Genomic DNA, 16227 nt, shown 5'->3' with positions numbered 1-16227 from the left:
TACACACGCACATTCACACACACACACACACGCACACGCACATTCACACACACACACACACACACACACGCACATGCACATATACACACACACACACGTTCACACAGAGAGTATGGGGGGAGATAAAGCGAGACGAACGCAGAAGGGGGAGAACAGTGGAAGGGAAGAAGCAGAGCAAAAAGAGTAGCACGAAAAGGATGCAGTCGGAATAGATAGGGGCATAAAGAAGTACCAAATAACAAATACCTGCTCCCGACTGGGGCACAAAGTCTTACGGCAGCTCTCCAGAGAGGATTAACCAGTCGCCCATCGACGAGCTACTCATAGACAGATTTTGCTACAGGTGAATGTTAATATAGTTGCCACTTATCCGATGCAGTACGATTGCAATTTTCCGATCAGCTTCTTGTCCTTATCGTTACCACTTGTTTCAGGCACCGGTACATTCGGACGGGTTTGCCTTTGTCGAGCAGACGATAATTATTATGCCTTAAAAATAATGCGTATTGATGACGTCATCCGCCTTAAACAGGTTAGTTCTGCACGTTGTCGTCTGTTAAATTATCGCAGTTAGATTTCAAAATCCAGTTAATACAATAAGAAACAAGAATCAAGGTGATAAGCAATCAATAGCTTCAACTTATCGCAATGATAACTTTTATTGACTAACTTATATAATATAAGTAATATATTGCAGAGCAGACAAACGAGTCAGGTTTTAGGGATGAAGGCTTATGATGCGCTTGATGTAGTTATTTGGTCGAGCTTCTGTGTTGACTTGCCGTGAGATGTTTCCATATTAACAGCAACCATACAATACACAAATTGTAATCTTTAAGTTAAGTTAACAACGCCGAATGAGAGTTTGCGTTGTTGCAATGGCCAACGGAACCTCCTGCGTTTATTGAGTAATATTCTTAGGAAGTAATCGTCCTTTTAATGGCACCATTGTTCCAAGGCAACTAATAGATTACCGGTTGTCTGTCTCTTTGTCGCACGCGCTGCAGTAAAATTTCATTGATTAGTTCTCTCCTTATTTATTTTCTTTCGAATTCCAGTTCAAAAGAGTCACACCAAACAATAGCTCGTGCTAAACTTTCAAATATAAAAGGAGATCCAGCAAAAAGGTGTCATTTCCTGATTTCGCTCGCTAGGTCTCTATTGTCTCAGCTTGGATCTGGAATAGACTTAGATTGTCCTTTGGGATCGCTTCTGTGGCCCGCTGAGGGGCTTCAATTCCAGAACGTATTCCGTTTACCCGGAGAATGTCCCTAAGAAGGTTTGGCAACATCCAGTACATACATATAGTATGAACGAGTATGCTAATATCTGTTTTGCTATGTTAACATCGCTTGTTATTGGGCGGCGGGTTTCGCATGAAAATGCACATAGGCAACAACAAACAGAAAAAGTGGTGAAGGCCAATGAGCGATCGAAGGGACGCCGTGGTAAACTCTCGCGGTGAAGTTAAATTCGTATACGTGCGAAGTCCACTATCCAGTTTGCTTATCTCAACCACTGCGAAGGCACGAGTCACCAATCGTTGAACTCCATTGCGTATATCCGCTCGATCTTAATTTATTTCCAACATCTACTGTGACAGACTTATCAACTCGAGGTTACTCTCAATTGTAGTGAGCTATCGGTGTTGTACGAAATAATCTTTATTACCTGTAAAGCCTGTTTGGTGCTTTGATCTCTATTTAGTTATACGCTTTCGGTCTATGCCGAGTACGGCGTCTGTCTGCAGGCATATTATATTGCGAATCACATTTGAGCGCAGCTACCGATAGTGCACATTGCGTGTTTCTTTTAATTATGGCGCCTATTCTACAGTGTGTGAAAATTTAGCGGCCAATTTCGTCCTTCGCAAAAAGCAAAGGCTAGCAGACTATCGACCCATAAATACAGCAGCGTGTACGGCCTGTCATGATATACCGCTACAGTTGGGAACAGCATTTGTTTTATGTAAAAATTTACTATTGTAATAGGAGGTCGGTTACGGTGATACTCCGTAAGTGTCCAACAGAACACAAACAACAGTTCTTCTTGCTGCGGAAAACACTAATTAAGAATATCGACTTAACCGACCCACTTACAGATAGAATGAAGCCAAACAGAGACATGGAACTGAACGAATAAACTGTGACATCACTGCAATAAGCAACAGCGCCGGATCCAGTACAACGACCTTAACATGACCTCTACTTCAACAAATCGGCCTATCAGCGAACATTTTCGAACCCATTTTTGGAACAGGAGTTGCATCTTCATCCCACACAACTGACTCGACCATCGAGGGTCCAGGACCATCACAAGCGTCGTTCGTTTCCAGATCACACGATGAATGTATAATGCACGAGCTAGCTACTTTTTTGATTACATCATCTTCTCTGATAAAGCTCATTTTGAGCTAGATAGCTACGTGAACAAACGGCATTGTCGCATTTGCAGCCAACAAGATCCCAGTGTGGCTGTCGAACAAGCGCTTCACTAAAAGACAGTCACGGGCAGTGTGGCTCATGGGGCGAAGTTGTCACTGGCTTTTTTTTGTCGAAAGTGACAATTGAATGATGGTCATGCCAGTCGATAGTGAGGTCTATCCTAACATGTTGAAAATCTTTCTGTGGCTTGTGTATTGAATGCACATGCTTCATGGTTTTAATGAGATGGAATAACTTGCCGCACACCGAAGGTACCGAAGGCAGTCTACCTGACGCTGAAGTATAAAAGGCTGAAACGCGAAAAGGACTGAGCTATGCAAGCGGTTCCGTCGAAGGATATTTGGTTGACAGTGTGTTTTGCGTGTGTAATGCAAATGACTTTTTGGGATGGACTCACGAAAAATGAAAACACGTTAAAAAATTTGCCGTCGTTTTTCTTGGAAATTTCCTAGACATTCTATATATACGCTATTCTGACTATAGCGAAGCCGTGCCTAAAATTAAGGACAATTAAAAAAGAACGAAATAAACGAAAACAGCTGGCAATATAAATGTGCGTTTTATTCCAGGTGGATCACGTACGCAACGAAAAAGCTATTTTGCAACAAATAGAACATCCCTTTATTATAAAGTGAGTATACGACCTGCCGTTCTGTGGGAGTGGCCTCGATAGAGGTAGAATAGTAGCTTCGATAAGCTTTCCTTTCAGTGTACCCATACTTGATTATAGTTTATTACATTACAGGAAGTCGCTAATAATAAATTACCCACAGTTTAGTTGATTCATTAGATTAGCATAAAAAAAAAAAGAAGAGATGGTATTAATTTAACATATACCTTATCATATGGCTTTCCCCTTTTATACTCCTTGAAGTGCTATTAAGTTTTTAGATAATAATTAACTAACTAAATTGCGGAAACTTGAGTTGACGTGCTCAGACTCCTATAATGAACTAAATAGCAGTTCATCAAACTACTGCTGCCTATATACTGACAATAACTTCTGGCTAGTATGCAATAACCCCCTAGTAGTGTGCTGATGGAATATTTTTTCCTGGGGTGGCCTCTGAGGAGCTTGAGATACAGTAGTTAGTTTATCAGATGCTCCCAGGAGCGTCTTCTATCGTTCACTTCCTAGATCGAAATAAAGTGAGGTGCTGTGGAATAGATTTACCAATGTTGGTATTCTAAAACCCGACTTGGTATCACTAGCCTGCACTCCTTATAGTATATAGCTACAAAATAGTAATATTATTATTATATATAATTATTTATCATGTAAAGGAATGCGCCGCCATATATTTGTGACAATTCAGACATAAGATAAATATTTTTGTCATAGAACGTGCCTTAGGAGAGAGCTGAGGGCTGATTATACAATGTCCTCTGGTTCTCAGTTAGATGATGCATTCCAGGATTACCAATGAACTTTTAAGTTCAACAAAACGTGTGGATGCTTATATCTGGGTATTAAGCAAATTTTCTTGGCCCAAATGTAATTCATTTAAATCTGGAGTAGATATTTCCTATAAATTGCAACAGGCGAAGGCCATCGTTGTCAGCAGCACCAAAGTGACTGTATAGAAATCACGATGTTAAGACTCATGTGCATCTTTGCTGATTGGGTAAACCATATTGCAAACATTCTTTACCATATTAACCTTATAAGAAAACATTGGACATGTAGCCAACAATAGCCCTCGAGCCAGAAGCAGCCAATCGACATCACGGATAAACAAATCCTACTATACTAATTTACTAGATTGTATATAATAAATGTAATTCCTTTCTTTATTGTTTTGTATATTATAATTAGATATATGACAAAGTGTACTGAATCGCATATCCATTTCCATGCGGCGACGGTTAGTGCTATAATGCCCTTGCGGTTTAGATTCGAACCCGGGCATAAACAAACAGTTTCGTGCTGGGTGACAGCCAGCCGTCTATCTGTCTGATGGAGCGCCTAACGGCGACACCGGACGTAACACTCGGAACATAGAAGGGTAAAAACGCTATAGAATAGGCGGAATCGCAAAGGCAAAGTGTGATGGGAATGGATCAGTTTAGACGTGTCGTCTTAATAAAAGAAGACTCAATTAGCTTGCGGCCAAAGGATAGAAAATATAGAACAGATTGTTAACAGTGAACAGAATAGAAGATAGGAAGAGACATAAACGCGATTTGAGGGTGTATCCAACCTGGTAACAATTCCAAGATACCCATCGATCCTGTTGTTTCAGGCTGTTGTGGACACATCATTCACAGCAGGCTCTGTACATGCTACTGGAGTTTGTAGCTGGCGGAGAATTGTTCACTTATCTCCGCAACGCCGGCAAATTCTCCAACTCAGCGGCTGTGTTCTACGCCAGTGAGATCGTTCTCGCACTCGAGTATCTTCACTCAAAGAACATCGTCTACAGGTACAAGAAAAATATATACATTGGATGTATATATTTATATATATATATATATATATAGATGTATGTATTGGCTGTTTCTAAACTAAAATTGAAGCAAATATTCTCTGTATTTTGAAGCTATATTATTAAACTAAATACACTCCATTTTAGTTGATGACTTTGCGGCATCTTTTTCTGGTAACATCATAATCCGGACACTGTAGAACTTGTGTAATTTTTGTGTGAAAACGTATGCCAAGTACGTTTTGCTTCCCTCTATTGGAACTAAATTAAATCCATTAAAAAGTTTTACAAAGACCAAAAGTCTGATGGTGTAAGATCTGACTACGTGGCGGATGAATCCAAATTTTCTTCCAAATGTTTTCAACTTCTGCCGGCTAGCTAACTACGTACGTGGTCAGGCGGTGTCATGATGGAGGATGACGCCTTTCCTGCTCACCAACTCCAGTCAGTCTTTTTCAGTGCGTTGTTGTCAAGTTGTTAGTTATTGGCAATAAATGTCCATATTTCTAATTTTGCGACTGGTTATGGATTAATCTATTTTTCATAGTGGTATACATTATCCACCCTTCATCTGTTTTTCGGCGGTTCATCAACCGCTGGAATAAAATGGCTCGAGTTCGTTACGCTTCTACGGAATTTCGCAGATGGAAATACGATCGATATTTAGGTTTTTGACAATATCATGGCTACTTAGCCAGCATTCGCAATAGTTCTATCAGTATTTTCAATAACTGGTTGACCGTTTGGAGAAGCCTCCTTCAGATTGGAGTTCCTACAGTAAAGGCTACAGACCTATGCCTGGGTCACTTTTTGACCATGAACAGATTTCTTATGGACCTGGGCGCCATTTGTACTTGTATTATAGCAAATTGTAAAATATATCAGGGTGAAACTTACCAAATATTTCACTTATCTTTAAGGCGCTCTATACTGAGTCCAGGTTCAAAGTATTCCCATAAGTTTAGTAAAAAAATTAGCATATCTATTACTACTACTAAACTGCAGCTTTTAAATCGCACCAACGCCGTCCCGACGCGACGTAGCTATGGTCTTTGTCCTTACATATCTAAACATAAAAATGCTCTTACTAAATTCAGACGTGCAATGGTAACCCAAAAAGAAAAAAACGCTTTATTAGATGTAAATAACGCTGTTCCGTAACAAAGAATATTAGCAAGGGGAAAGGGGTTTCAAACGACGAACGAAAAACATTATAAGCTATCACACTGCGCTATTCGATCTGCAACAGTGTATATTTTTATAAAGATTATCCAGCAAGAGAGATCAAGCAAAATAAGCGCATAGCATAGAACACAGGCGTAGTTTTCAACTATTAAATTCAGACTATTTAAAGAGTAATGTTATTACAGTCATATATCTTATAAGGCGAAATATATAATAGATAATTACAAGTTACTGTTGGTAATTATGTCCTAATTTTCATTAATGAAAAAACTTTTTGTCATGGCATTGGAGCCCGCGGCGACAAGCGAAAGAGACATGAGATGGTAGATACGAGAGTTGTTATGGCAAGTGCGGTGGCGTGCAAACTAGTATTTGAAACATCTTGAAAATCTGCACCATCATCCGGTGGGAAGCACTACAGTGGCAGTGCATGCCCAATACTCTCCGAACGACAGCCATCGCTTAGGCAGAAGACATTCAGATGAAGACTGCAACATTATACGCATTATACAATACTACTGCATGCTAAATGATCACCCGTGGACTCGTCAATTTCACGTGCCACTTGCCGCAGGCAAGCGGGCAAGAAGCTAAAGATATTCCATTGCCCTAATCGGCAACTATTAATAAAGACGGTCTCATTTGCACATCTTCTCAAAGTTGTTATATTGGATCCAGCGTCACTTCGTATCCGTTGTTTTTAGATTTCTCAGTTCCAAATTCGCTGAATTTTAATGAACGAAAATAGATTTTGTGCTGTCGTTTATTCAGACAGTAGCAGCAATTTGCCGGCCTTCTGTCCGTACGCATTTACAATACGATATTGACTGTAGAGATATCCGCAAGATCAGATGAAAGCCAGGTTTATTGACGCTGCACTCGGCGTGGGCCACTAGATGAGCTGCATCGATATTCTATAGATTCTTCACAATAGCAGACGAACGAAAGTTATAGTCACAGCGATGCATGCGACATCACTGAGTTGACGATAGGCGGATTAGATCGATCTTAAAATCCGTCTGCAACTCATTCTGTACACAGACCAGATAGGCGTATTTATAAACAACTTGTAGCTCCGAGTCGCCTTGTGGTCTGTTCTTCATGTTAGGGCTGTATGCAACACTTGTCTAGAGATTTAATTTTGTTAGACAACATTGTGATTAATATTGTCTAGAGCTTCATTATTGATTGGCTTGGTCTAGTTTGTGTAGTGAGATACCCCATAAGGTGCAAAAGACAAACTCATAACATAAAATTGAATCAGAATGGTCAATTCAATTTCTGCAGGGTGATGTCTTGAGTCATGAGTAAACATAGCAGAGCTGCTGTGCATGGAATTAAAATTGAAAGAAGCTAATTTCTCCAAGTTCTAACAACCGTTTTTATCGACAGAGATCTCAAGCCCGAGAATCTTTTGCTTGATAAAAGTGGGCATTTGAAGGTCACGGACTTCGGCTTTGCCAAACAACTTTCTGACCGGACGTGGACTCTTTGCGGAACCCCCGAATACCTTGCACCCGAAATCATTCAAAGCAAAGGTAAAGCTTGCAGCTTTTCGACACAAAAGACATTTGTCAAAAACTCGAGAGAATTCATCTGATTAACTATCCCTTAGATACCTGTGTTGATCCTGTAGAGCAGTCTTGATTTTTACATAACAGCTTTCTGCGTAGAATTGTCCGACATCGGGCCGTTGTTAACTACGACATAGGCTAACGAAATCGGTATGCGAGACCCCTATTCGAGCGAGAAGTTATTAAATGACCTAATATCATGGTTGTACTAATATTATCCGGTTAACTTTAAGCTCAAATCCGTTTACGCAATTCGTCAAGAAGGATAGCGTTGATCGGACGTTGTCTACGATACTGCGCAAAAGCTTTTTGACAGTTTAAGAAAAAGTCTCCCAAAAGTAGCAAGGCAGTAAAATGTAACTAAAAAAAATTAAGAAAACGAAGATCTTTGAACTGTTAAAAAATAAGGATTTAACTATTTCTTTTGCTTCAGATCCTCTATCACACTGTAACTAGTTGAAAATTCAGATGCTGCGTAACATGCGGATTTTCAGTTGGCTCACGTATACAGCTTTATCATTTCAAACAATATTTGTTTCCATTGTAATTCGTGAAATCCTTCGATCCGATTCGGAAGGTTCGTTAACGTCTATGAACAATTGAAATAATTCCATCAATTTACTCTCTCTTTTTCTCTCTCTCTCAACTCTGCTTTATCTGCTATATTTTCGTACATCTGATAACATTTTAAAACAATCTTTTTCTATTTAAAAGCTGATCTTTTTTCTCATATTTTCAAACACATTCAATATATATGAGCCAGTTTCGGATTAACAGCTTTGGCCATTCATTGGAGACTTAAAATGTATCAGTTAATGGCTAGAATCCTAATCACGTCCGGACTAGTAACTGTTAAAATTTTTGGACGTTACAATCAGCCGTCGCTGGTAACCATACTGCATCGACGCAATATTTCCCAGTGTTTCATGCTGCTAGATCCTTTACAACTCGGTGTGCTGACGACCTGGCGTCCCGACTGGCCATACCCTTAGCTGCTCCGTTCGTCGTCACTGTCCCCCAGCGATCCTGGTCGCCTTACGCCCCCTTTCACCATCTTCTTGAAGTCTCTACGGTTCGGATCTAGCGACTTCGTACAGCATATGGTCACTTACCCTGACTAGCTTTTTGATGACGTTTAAGAACGCTAAACTTCGCCACTCAAAGTTATTCTATGTAGAGTTGTTAAGTTGTAAGTATGTTAAGTTGGCATCGATTCGCTAGCCCGCGTGTAGAAAGGGTGCAGTACAATACAAGTTAACGGAGCCTGCGGAGTAGAAATAAAGTAACTGGAAATGATTCCCATTAGCTGGTAAAAAGTTTGGCGACGGTTTTTTTATATTCTTATTAGATGTCGGCATTACCCATGACAGCTGTTAAGGCAAGTTTAATTGCACACTTACTATTCGAAAAACTATTAGCCTTAACTTTCGGATGCTAATTAGCTCCAGACAGTTCTCTCTTCAGTCCTTACGGAGTTAGTATTTGCAAACTGCAAATTTTCTCTGCTATTGTTTATCATGACAAGCTAACAACCGTAGCTTCTAAAACATAATTTACGGTATTTATACTATAGAACTTCCCATGGCAAAGATTTTTTACGAAGCAAATTTGACAACCCAAGGCTTGGGTCGATGTTCCTAGAAAAGGAGTAGCAAAACAAAGAGTATTACTCGATGCTGAGCACTTGCGATGCCGCGCTCGATAAGGCGGTGTTGTTTAAATAAATACACTTATGTGTGTACAACTAGTGGGTCGGGTTGCTGCTGCACGAAGCCTTTTTAGCAGATATCAGAAGGCCACAATAGATTGGATACATGTAGAAATACTGTACTGGTTTCAGCACTCGAAAGAGTCCCGTCAGCTGAGTAATAATAGAAGAGAATGTTCTTTTGTCCGCACTGATGTAGGATAATTTTCAGCCCTATTTTACTTCATCCTATTTTAGACAATCTTCTATCAAGGGTAAGCAAATCCGACGCGTTCATTACTGATGCCTGGTTCGAACATCTGTTTAAAGGTTGTTTTAAATAGTAAATAAATAGTTGACACGCATGGCCAACAGGTCTGCCGCGCTCTTCGAAGTTGCATGTATAGCAATGGTATCACTGCACTAATCAACAGTGGCAATCTCATAAATGACTCAACAGGCAATTCTAAAAAATGCTGACGCTTTACAAACCGCAGAGTGTATGCACGCGTCTCAACCTGAATTGATTAAAGTCTATCGCCATTTTCTGCTCATCGATATCATGATCTTTATTTTCCTTGCAGGGACATGCAGTGTATTTTAAAGTGTACGTTAGCGTTTTTCCTTACACTCGAAAATATTAATGGTATTCATTGACAGACATTGGCACAGCAACTAGATTAAATATATCTACTAGTCCGAGGTCCGGGACAGCCAGTAATGGTACAGAAACTTAATAAGACGGGGACGAGTAGGATTTAAGTTAGCGGAGTTTATATTTTTCGAAGAGGACGAAAAGTCGGGACTAAAACTTAAGCTGGCGATATTGCAAGCAAAAAATAAGGTTTCGTAACCTTATAGATAGCTGAATTCTGATCCCATGATTTTTTGGTGGACCGAGTTATCAATACACTCGGTGGAAATATTTTTTGTTGTACACTTTAGGGCTATCCTCTTCGATATAATACCAAGGATTTCCCGCACAAGAAATGATAACTTTTTCTCTAACACACCTATGAAGACCATGTATCAACCAAATGTTCATCCGCTTTCCATCGATGATTCCTAGTGGCTACGTTTTGCCAACGGTGGGGTTCTGACCAGCGTGGCTGTCATGGTTTCCATAATAACCGGCTTAGACAGGTGTAAATTAACTACCCAGACTACGTGATGTTCTTTTTTTTTATTTTTCATTTTATTCTAAGGGAGCGTCTTATATTAGTTGTAAGACCGGATGATGACAAAGAGCTCGACTGATAGGCTCGATGCAAGTAAATGGGCTAGCCTGTATAGATAGATATATATATATATATGCGTCTGTCTGGCGTTTACACACCATATCATTCAGCCAATTATCAACAAGTTGCAATGGAAAAGAGACCGAACCTTTTGCTATTCAGGCCATAGGGTGTAACAACCCGTTGTAATAAGGCCGCTCCGAGTCCTAAATTAGGATGTATTTGAAATCGTCTATTGAGTATCTTGGATGGCATTGGGCACATAAAGGGATGTGCGCAGAAAGTTGCGTTTCGTTTTTATGTTTGTATTATTAATAATCAAAGACTGAGGCTATCTTTGAACTTTGCGTGTATTGCCCGTATTCATCAAATTAGTAAAATATACGGAAAATGGAGTAGGCTTTTGCGGTTTGTAATTCATACAATTTTTAATTTGTACGCTACATCACGCGGACGATAGCTGATAGAAAACAAGGGTCTTTCATAGAAGGGATATTAAGAGTCAAACTGTCAGGTTAAGTTAAATTAAAAGATCTAAGAAGTTAGTACACCGTTGACCTTGCACTGTCTTAAACGAACGCCACTACACAGCACGCACTGCATACTGTCAACGTCTTGTCGTTAGACAAGAACAGAAGGTCCAATATGTAACAATTGCTACTAATTATAATAATAATAATAATACACTAGGGATATACTATTCAGGTTGTCTCGCGTAATTAGCTCAATACCGGAGTAAGTTTTTTTTTATTATGTTGTCCACGAGGATTCAGCTATTTGTGGAGAGCTGTTTACTCATCCATACGTTCGCTGTGACATTACTATTTACTTCGTTGAGGCTAGTGTGTAGGTGAAGCCGTCTGTTTTTGTGTAACCCTTTGAAACAGATCTCTCGGTTAGCCCAAAGAATCCCGTTCGATGTCACCTTTCAAGATGGCTCCTTACGCATACGGATGGTTGTCGTTGACCATATGTATTAGCCTGGATGATACATTGCGAGGGTAGATAAATGCTGGCGCGTGTTTTGTCCATTAACGAGATAAAGTCGTTTTGAGTTAAATAGCGCAGCTTCATTTCGTAAACAGGAGGCTGCAACGGTCCTAAATAGATTGAGTAGGTCAATGCTCGCTGATTGCTCGTCACCACACTAATCTTTTGAGGCTTAGGCCGTTACGAATGAGTAAATCAAAAAAAGTAATCCTGTTACCCTTATTACGATACGTTTTCAGGTCACAACAAGGCTGTCGATTGGTGGGCTTTAGGAATTCTCATTTTCGAAATGCTCTGCGGTCATCCACCCTTCTATGATGACAATCCGTTTGGAATATACGAGAAAATTCTGGCAGGACGTATTGAATGGCCCAAGCTTTTAGACCCCGTCGCTAAGGACCTCATTAAAAAACTCTTGGTAAATCATTGAACATCAGTAAAATCATGCTGTCAAAATAGAACGTGGTTCAAGCTGAATAGCCAGTACATCCAGTGTCAATCTTATACAATGATTTTCTTATTTAACATTGAAGTTACCGACACTTATAACCTAATTCACCTAATCTTAAAAAAATTATTGCCTTTATAGTTTAACTTGAATTTTCGATGGCGTTTAAATGGCATAAAGTGCGGCGGTGACGTGATAGCGTTTGAATGTGTGAACGTCACAAGAAGTCGCGAACGATCAATCTGTTGGAAGCTATTCATTTCACATCTGCTACCTTTTTCAAAGCAACGATCTGTGGCGTCATATCAGTATACGTGTGTACGCATTAGCTGGTCAAGTTAAACTATAGTTAGCAAAAAAGTGATTCTTATTTTTTTTTAGGTGAACGAGAGGTCCAAACGTCTGGGCTCGATGAAATCAGGAGCAGGCGACGTTAAAAATCACCGCTGGTTCTCGAACGTCAACTGGGCATATTTGTATATGAAGCGAGTTCGCGTACGTATAAACATTATACACAAAATATGTATATATATACATGTATATATGACTAGTACACTGCACATACTGCCTGCGTATATGTTGTATTCTGTACGCTGTATTTTTAAGCTAAACGTCAACGGTAGAAAAAAACTTCTTTCCGATGATTCCATGGGGCGCTTAGGTAATATACCTTGTTACCCCTAAATGTGATTAAAATGACCTAGTAGAATAAATAATTGAGTTTAAAGTCCTGCTTCGCCTAAGAAAGTATAAAGGAGATTTGGTTCTTTACTCTAACGGTAATCTCAAAACGTAAATTAAAAGTAAATACTAGTTGTAGTATTAAGCCAAGATAGATCTTGAATTAACCATAAATGAAAAAAAAAGAATAAAAATAAACATTTTATAACTGGGAAGCAATTTATATTTGTGTTCGACTTTTTTTTACCTATTTTCAGCAAATTCAGCACTGAAGCAAGCCTTATTGTACCGTTTATTGTTTCCGATAAAATAAAGTGTTAATAATTGCAACTTCAGGACGTCTGGTTCTTTTGATAGCTGCCCGCTAGTATCAGCATATCAAATAATCAAAATGGTGATCGTGAACTATAGTACCTGTTTGATGATACCGAAATTTAAGTGGCAGATGTTGCGTAATGTATGAGCTATATCTATAAAAGGTGAAGGCTGTTGCAAGCGAAACGGTGTCCTCTCAATTACATTTAGAGAAGAGTCAAAGAGTAAGACTCATCATGTATCCTTATAGAATGAAGTATTTTATATACATCTGAAAGGTCGGGCGATCGTAGTAATCAGGCTAAACTGCAGGGTACTTTTAGAAATGTCTAACTAATAAGAGAAATGAGAAGAAGATAAATAAGAGAAATGGACGAGGGAGGACCCAAATTAATAAGGAATAGGATAATCAAGTGAAAATTGAGATGTGACCTTTTATTTCTTCCGATGAGACATTTATGCAGTTGGCGCCTGTCATCACTTGCCTGCCAGACTTATGGGGCGCCTTTTTTGTCAGGGTTAAGCCTCACTGTTGGCCAACAGCCACTACTATTTGCTGTGATATCAACAGATAATTGCGCTAAAAAGAGCGATAACTTTTAGGGCTTTTGCCGTTATTACTTGATTTAATAGAAAAGAAGCTTTAAAAAACAACTTCAGAATCAAGCCTCGTTTCAGCATTTCGGTAGGCTTATTAGCGTTTGGCTGTAATCAATTAAAAAACTGAAGACTCAGTTTGACACAGATACAAATAGATCCCTGCCATCGTGGAAAGTATCTAATATTTCTTGTTTAAAGTTGAAAAATAAAAAAATGGTCAACTTGAAATATATCATATTATTTTCAATCGATATACTTAAAATAAGCATTAGTTAAAATCGGTAATATGTACTAACCCTTTATGGCGCAAACTCTCATTCTGGTCTTCATTCTGCTTTCTTTGTCGTCTCCTCAAGTGTTCCCTGTTCTTCTTACTTCAATTTTACTGTTTGTCTTATTTTAAATACAACCTGTCCGTTTTAATTCTGTTATTCGATGAAAGGGTTTACATCGAATTCGGCGGATTAAAGGTGAATGTTGTTGGAAAAAAAATGTACATTTTCACTGTTCTTGCTTTACCTCACCTTTGATCGAGGTCGAAAAGCAGCCGAAATGAGCCAGAATGTCTGAAGTGTTTGCAGCGAGGACCCTATAACTAAAAGGACCGCTTGAAGGATTCCTCCGGACTCTTTTTTCAGTCACCGGAAAATAATATCTGTAACAATAGCTTCGACATGTTTTTGCCAGGCAAAAAAACACCTTGCTCATTGGATCTACTATATATGTGCGCATATATAACGCTCAGTCTAACACTTGAACGTAAAATATTTATTATCTTTGCTTGCCTTGTACGACATTTCTCTATAGCTGTTATTTTCGTATTTGTTGTTAATATATTTTCAGCCACCATTTGTTCCTTCGGTGTCTTTCGATGGCGACACGACAAACTTCGATGAGTACGATGAAAAGGAATTAGATCTACGAGACGAAGCTGACGGCGGCGGCGACGACGACGATTCGCTCTTTAGTGACTTTTGAATATTTTTTTAATAATATTCTATCTGCAGTTCAGCTATATTCAGCTGCAGTTACTTTAGAGCTAAAACTAAAATTGTGGCTCTTCCACTTTGATTGAAGACTTTGCAATAAAAGTAGGAACTAGAAGAGGCCATCACGCGCCGCCAGAGCTAGAAATATTGCCTAAGGAACAAAAAAGAATTGTCTAATATTAAACTGATCTTGGCAATTTGAGATGGAAAAGGAAGAGGCGCAACGAACCACTTCTCCTTATTATAATTGTTATCTAATTGCGCATATATGTACACCACCTCAATGATATCCCATTGACATACAGCAGCGTACGATTGGACGAAGAATTGACATATAATATGTCGCCGCTTTTTGCAAATTCATCTCATCTCCAGGTAATTCATGGTATTTATGTGAGGTATTGGCCTTCGTAATAAATAAAAGGCTGTTGCGTACCTCATTCTAAGTTAAATGCTATAACAATTACTACTTAGCGATTTTTGTATTATCTAGTATGTAGCCTGCGTGTTATTATTGATATAGGTAACCGATAATAATGTAAGACCAAATTGCGAGAGCCCTTTTTGTCCATTCGAAATTAGGGCAAACTGAAGTAAGCTTTCATCATGAACCTTATAAAGTCTATGTAGTTCTAAGGCTGACAAGGCTGATGCCTACGTTTAGTGCCTCGTCTTCGTCGGGCTCTACACATTTTCTGATATTGTACGATTTAAGAATAATGGGAACCATCTTGAAAGCTTGATGATGTGTCTGCGATGTCATGATAACGATACGGCCTACGAAAGATGTGGGCAAAGGTAGTTGAACAGCTGAATATATATATATATATATACTGTTACTATTTGTGATAAAGTCTATAGTTGTTACGTAGCATTAACTATCCTCGAAATGAAAACGGATAGTGTACAGCGTTATTATTACATTCAGTAAAAACAAATACTTTCAGAACTACTGCAAAAATAATTAAGGAGAAACTAGTCAAATGATGAATAAATTCAAGTTTGTTAATCACAAACTTAGGGAGATAGTTCCCTATACGCAGGCTTATAACAGCAAAAAGCTGGAAGCATATTTGTTTGTTCGTTACCAAGTATTTGCTATTATTGAATATAATTTGACTTGTACAAAGGCTACATACTTCAGTAACTTACTATGAAATTCGCTATATATATATATATAACATAATAAAGTATTATATAAAGGTGGATGTTATATTTGTTTGAAATCAATATCAGGAACCTAATCGAAATTCAGTAGTAGATTCAGTTCTCCTCAAAGCTGGCGCAATTTACCACAGCGTTGTCGATCACGAACTCAGGACAGTTGTCCTCCCTCTTTTTCTTATAATTTATATTATGCCAATTCTCTAAGAAACATCCGACAAATTTAAGTAACCTAAATTTAAAATTTAGGTAAAGAAGCTTGATTGTTCGTGAGCGTCATTTGTCAAAGCCGGATTGTACAGTTTTCACAAGCCCTGACCGATTTCCGTTGGTGGTGTTGTGTCCTATGGTATTTCTGTTATTAGCTGACTACTGACCAGCGTGCCCCTCAGTCTGTGCGCATTTGTAAGAAGTCCTGCTGGGTCCCTTTTGGCGTGCCAAGTGCCGCTAGAGTCATCGTTGGACTAACTAGACCGCCCAAAGGGA

The 16227-nt window shown here is 39.0% G+C and overlaps 1 protein-coding gene across 2 annotated transcripts in view; it reads left to right on the top strand.

Annotated features, from left to right (window-relative positions):
* The window catches only part of Pka-C3 (Protein kinase, cAMP-dependent, catalytic subunit 3), a 54844-nt gene extending 39054 nt beyond the window's left edge, over positions 1 to 15790 (top strand). The window contains exons 4-10 of one of the 2 annotated variants that reach the window (XM_022832695.2): positions 435 to 532; positions 3014 to 3075; positions 4688 to 4867; positions 7448 to 7593; positions 11784 to 11962; positions 12374 to 12487; positions 14432 to 15790. In XM_022832695.2, coding sequence (XP_022688430.1) covers positions 435 to 532; positions 3014 to 3075; positions 4688 to 4867; positions 7448 to 7593; positions 11784 to 11962; positions 12374 to 12487; positions 14432 to 14566 — 914 coding nt within the window. In that variant the 3' untranslated portion in view covers positions 14567 to 15790. Of the gene's footprint in view, positions 1 to 434; positions 533 to 3013; positions 3076 to 4687; positions 4868 to 7447; positions 7594 to 11783; positions 11963 to 12373; positions 12488 to 12930; positions 13009 to 14431 lie in introns of those variants that run through there. The other variant, XM_022832696.1, reaches the window with a different exon arrangement.
* Positions 15791 to 16227: the final 437 nt, after the last annotated feature.

This window comes from Varroa jacobsoni, unplaced genomic scaffold, assembly GCF_002532875.2.
Source record: "Varroa jacobsoni isolate VJ856 unplaced genomic scaffold, vjacob_1.0 scaffold_404, whole genome shotgun sequence".
Lineage (NCBI taxonomy): Eukaryota > Metazoa > Arthropoda > Arachnida > Mesostigmata > Varroidae > Varroa > Varroa jacobsoni.
The sequence above is the reverse complement of the archived record's forward strand: the minus strand, read 5'-3'. Positions and strand labels throughout refer to the sequence as shown.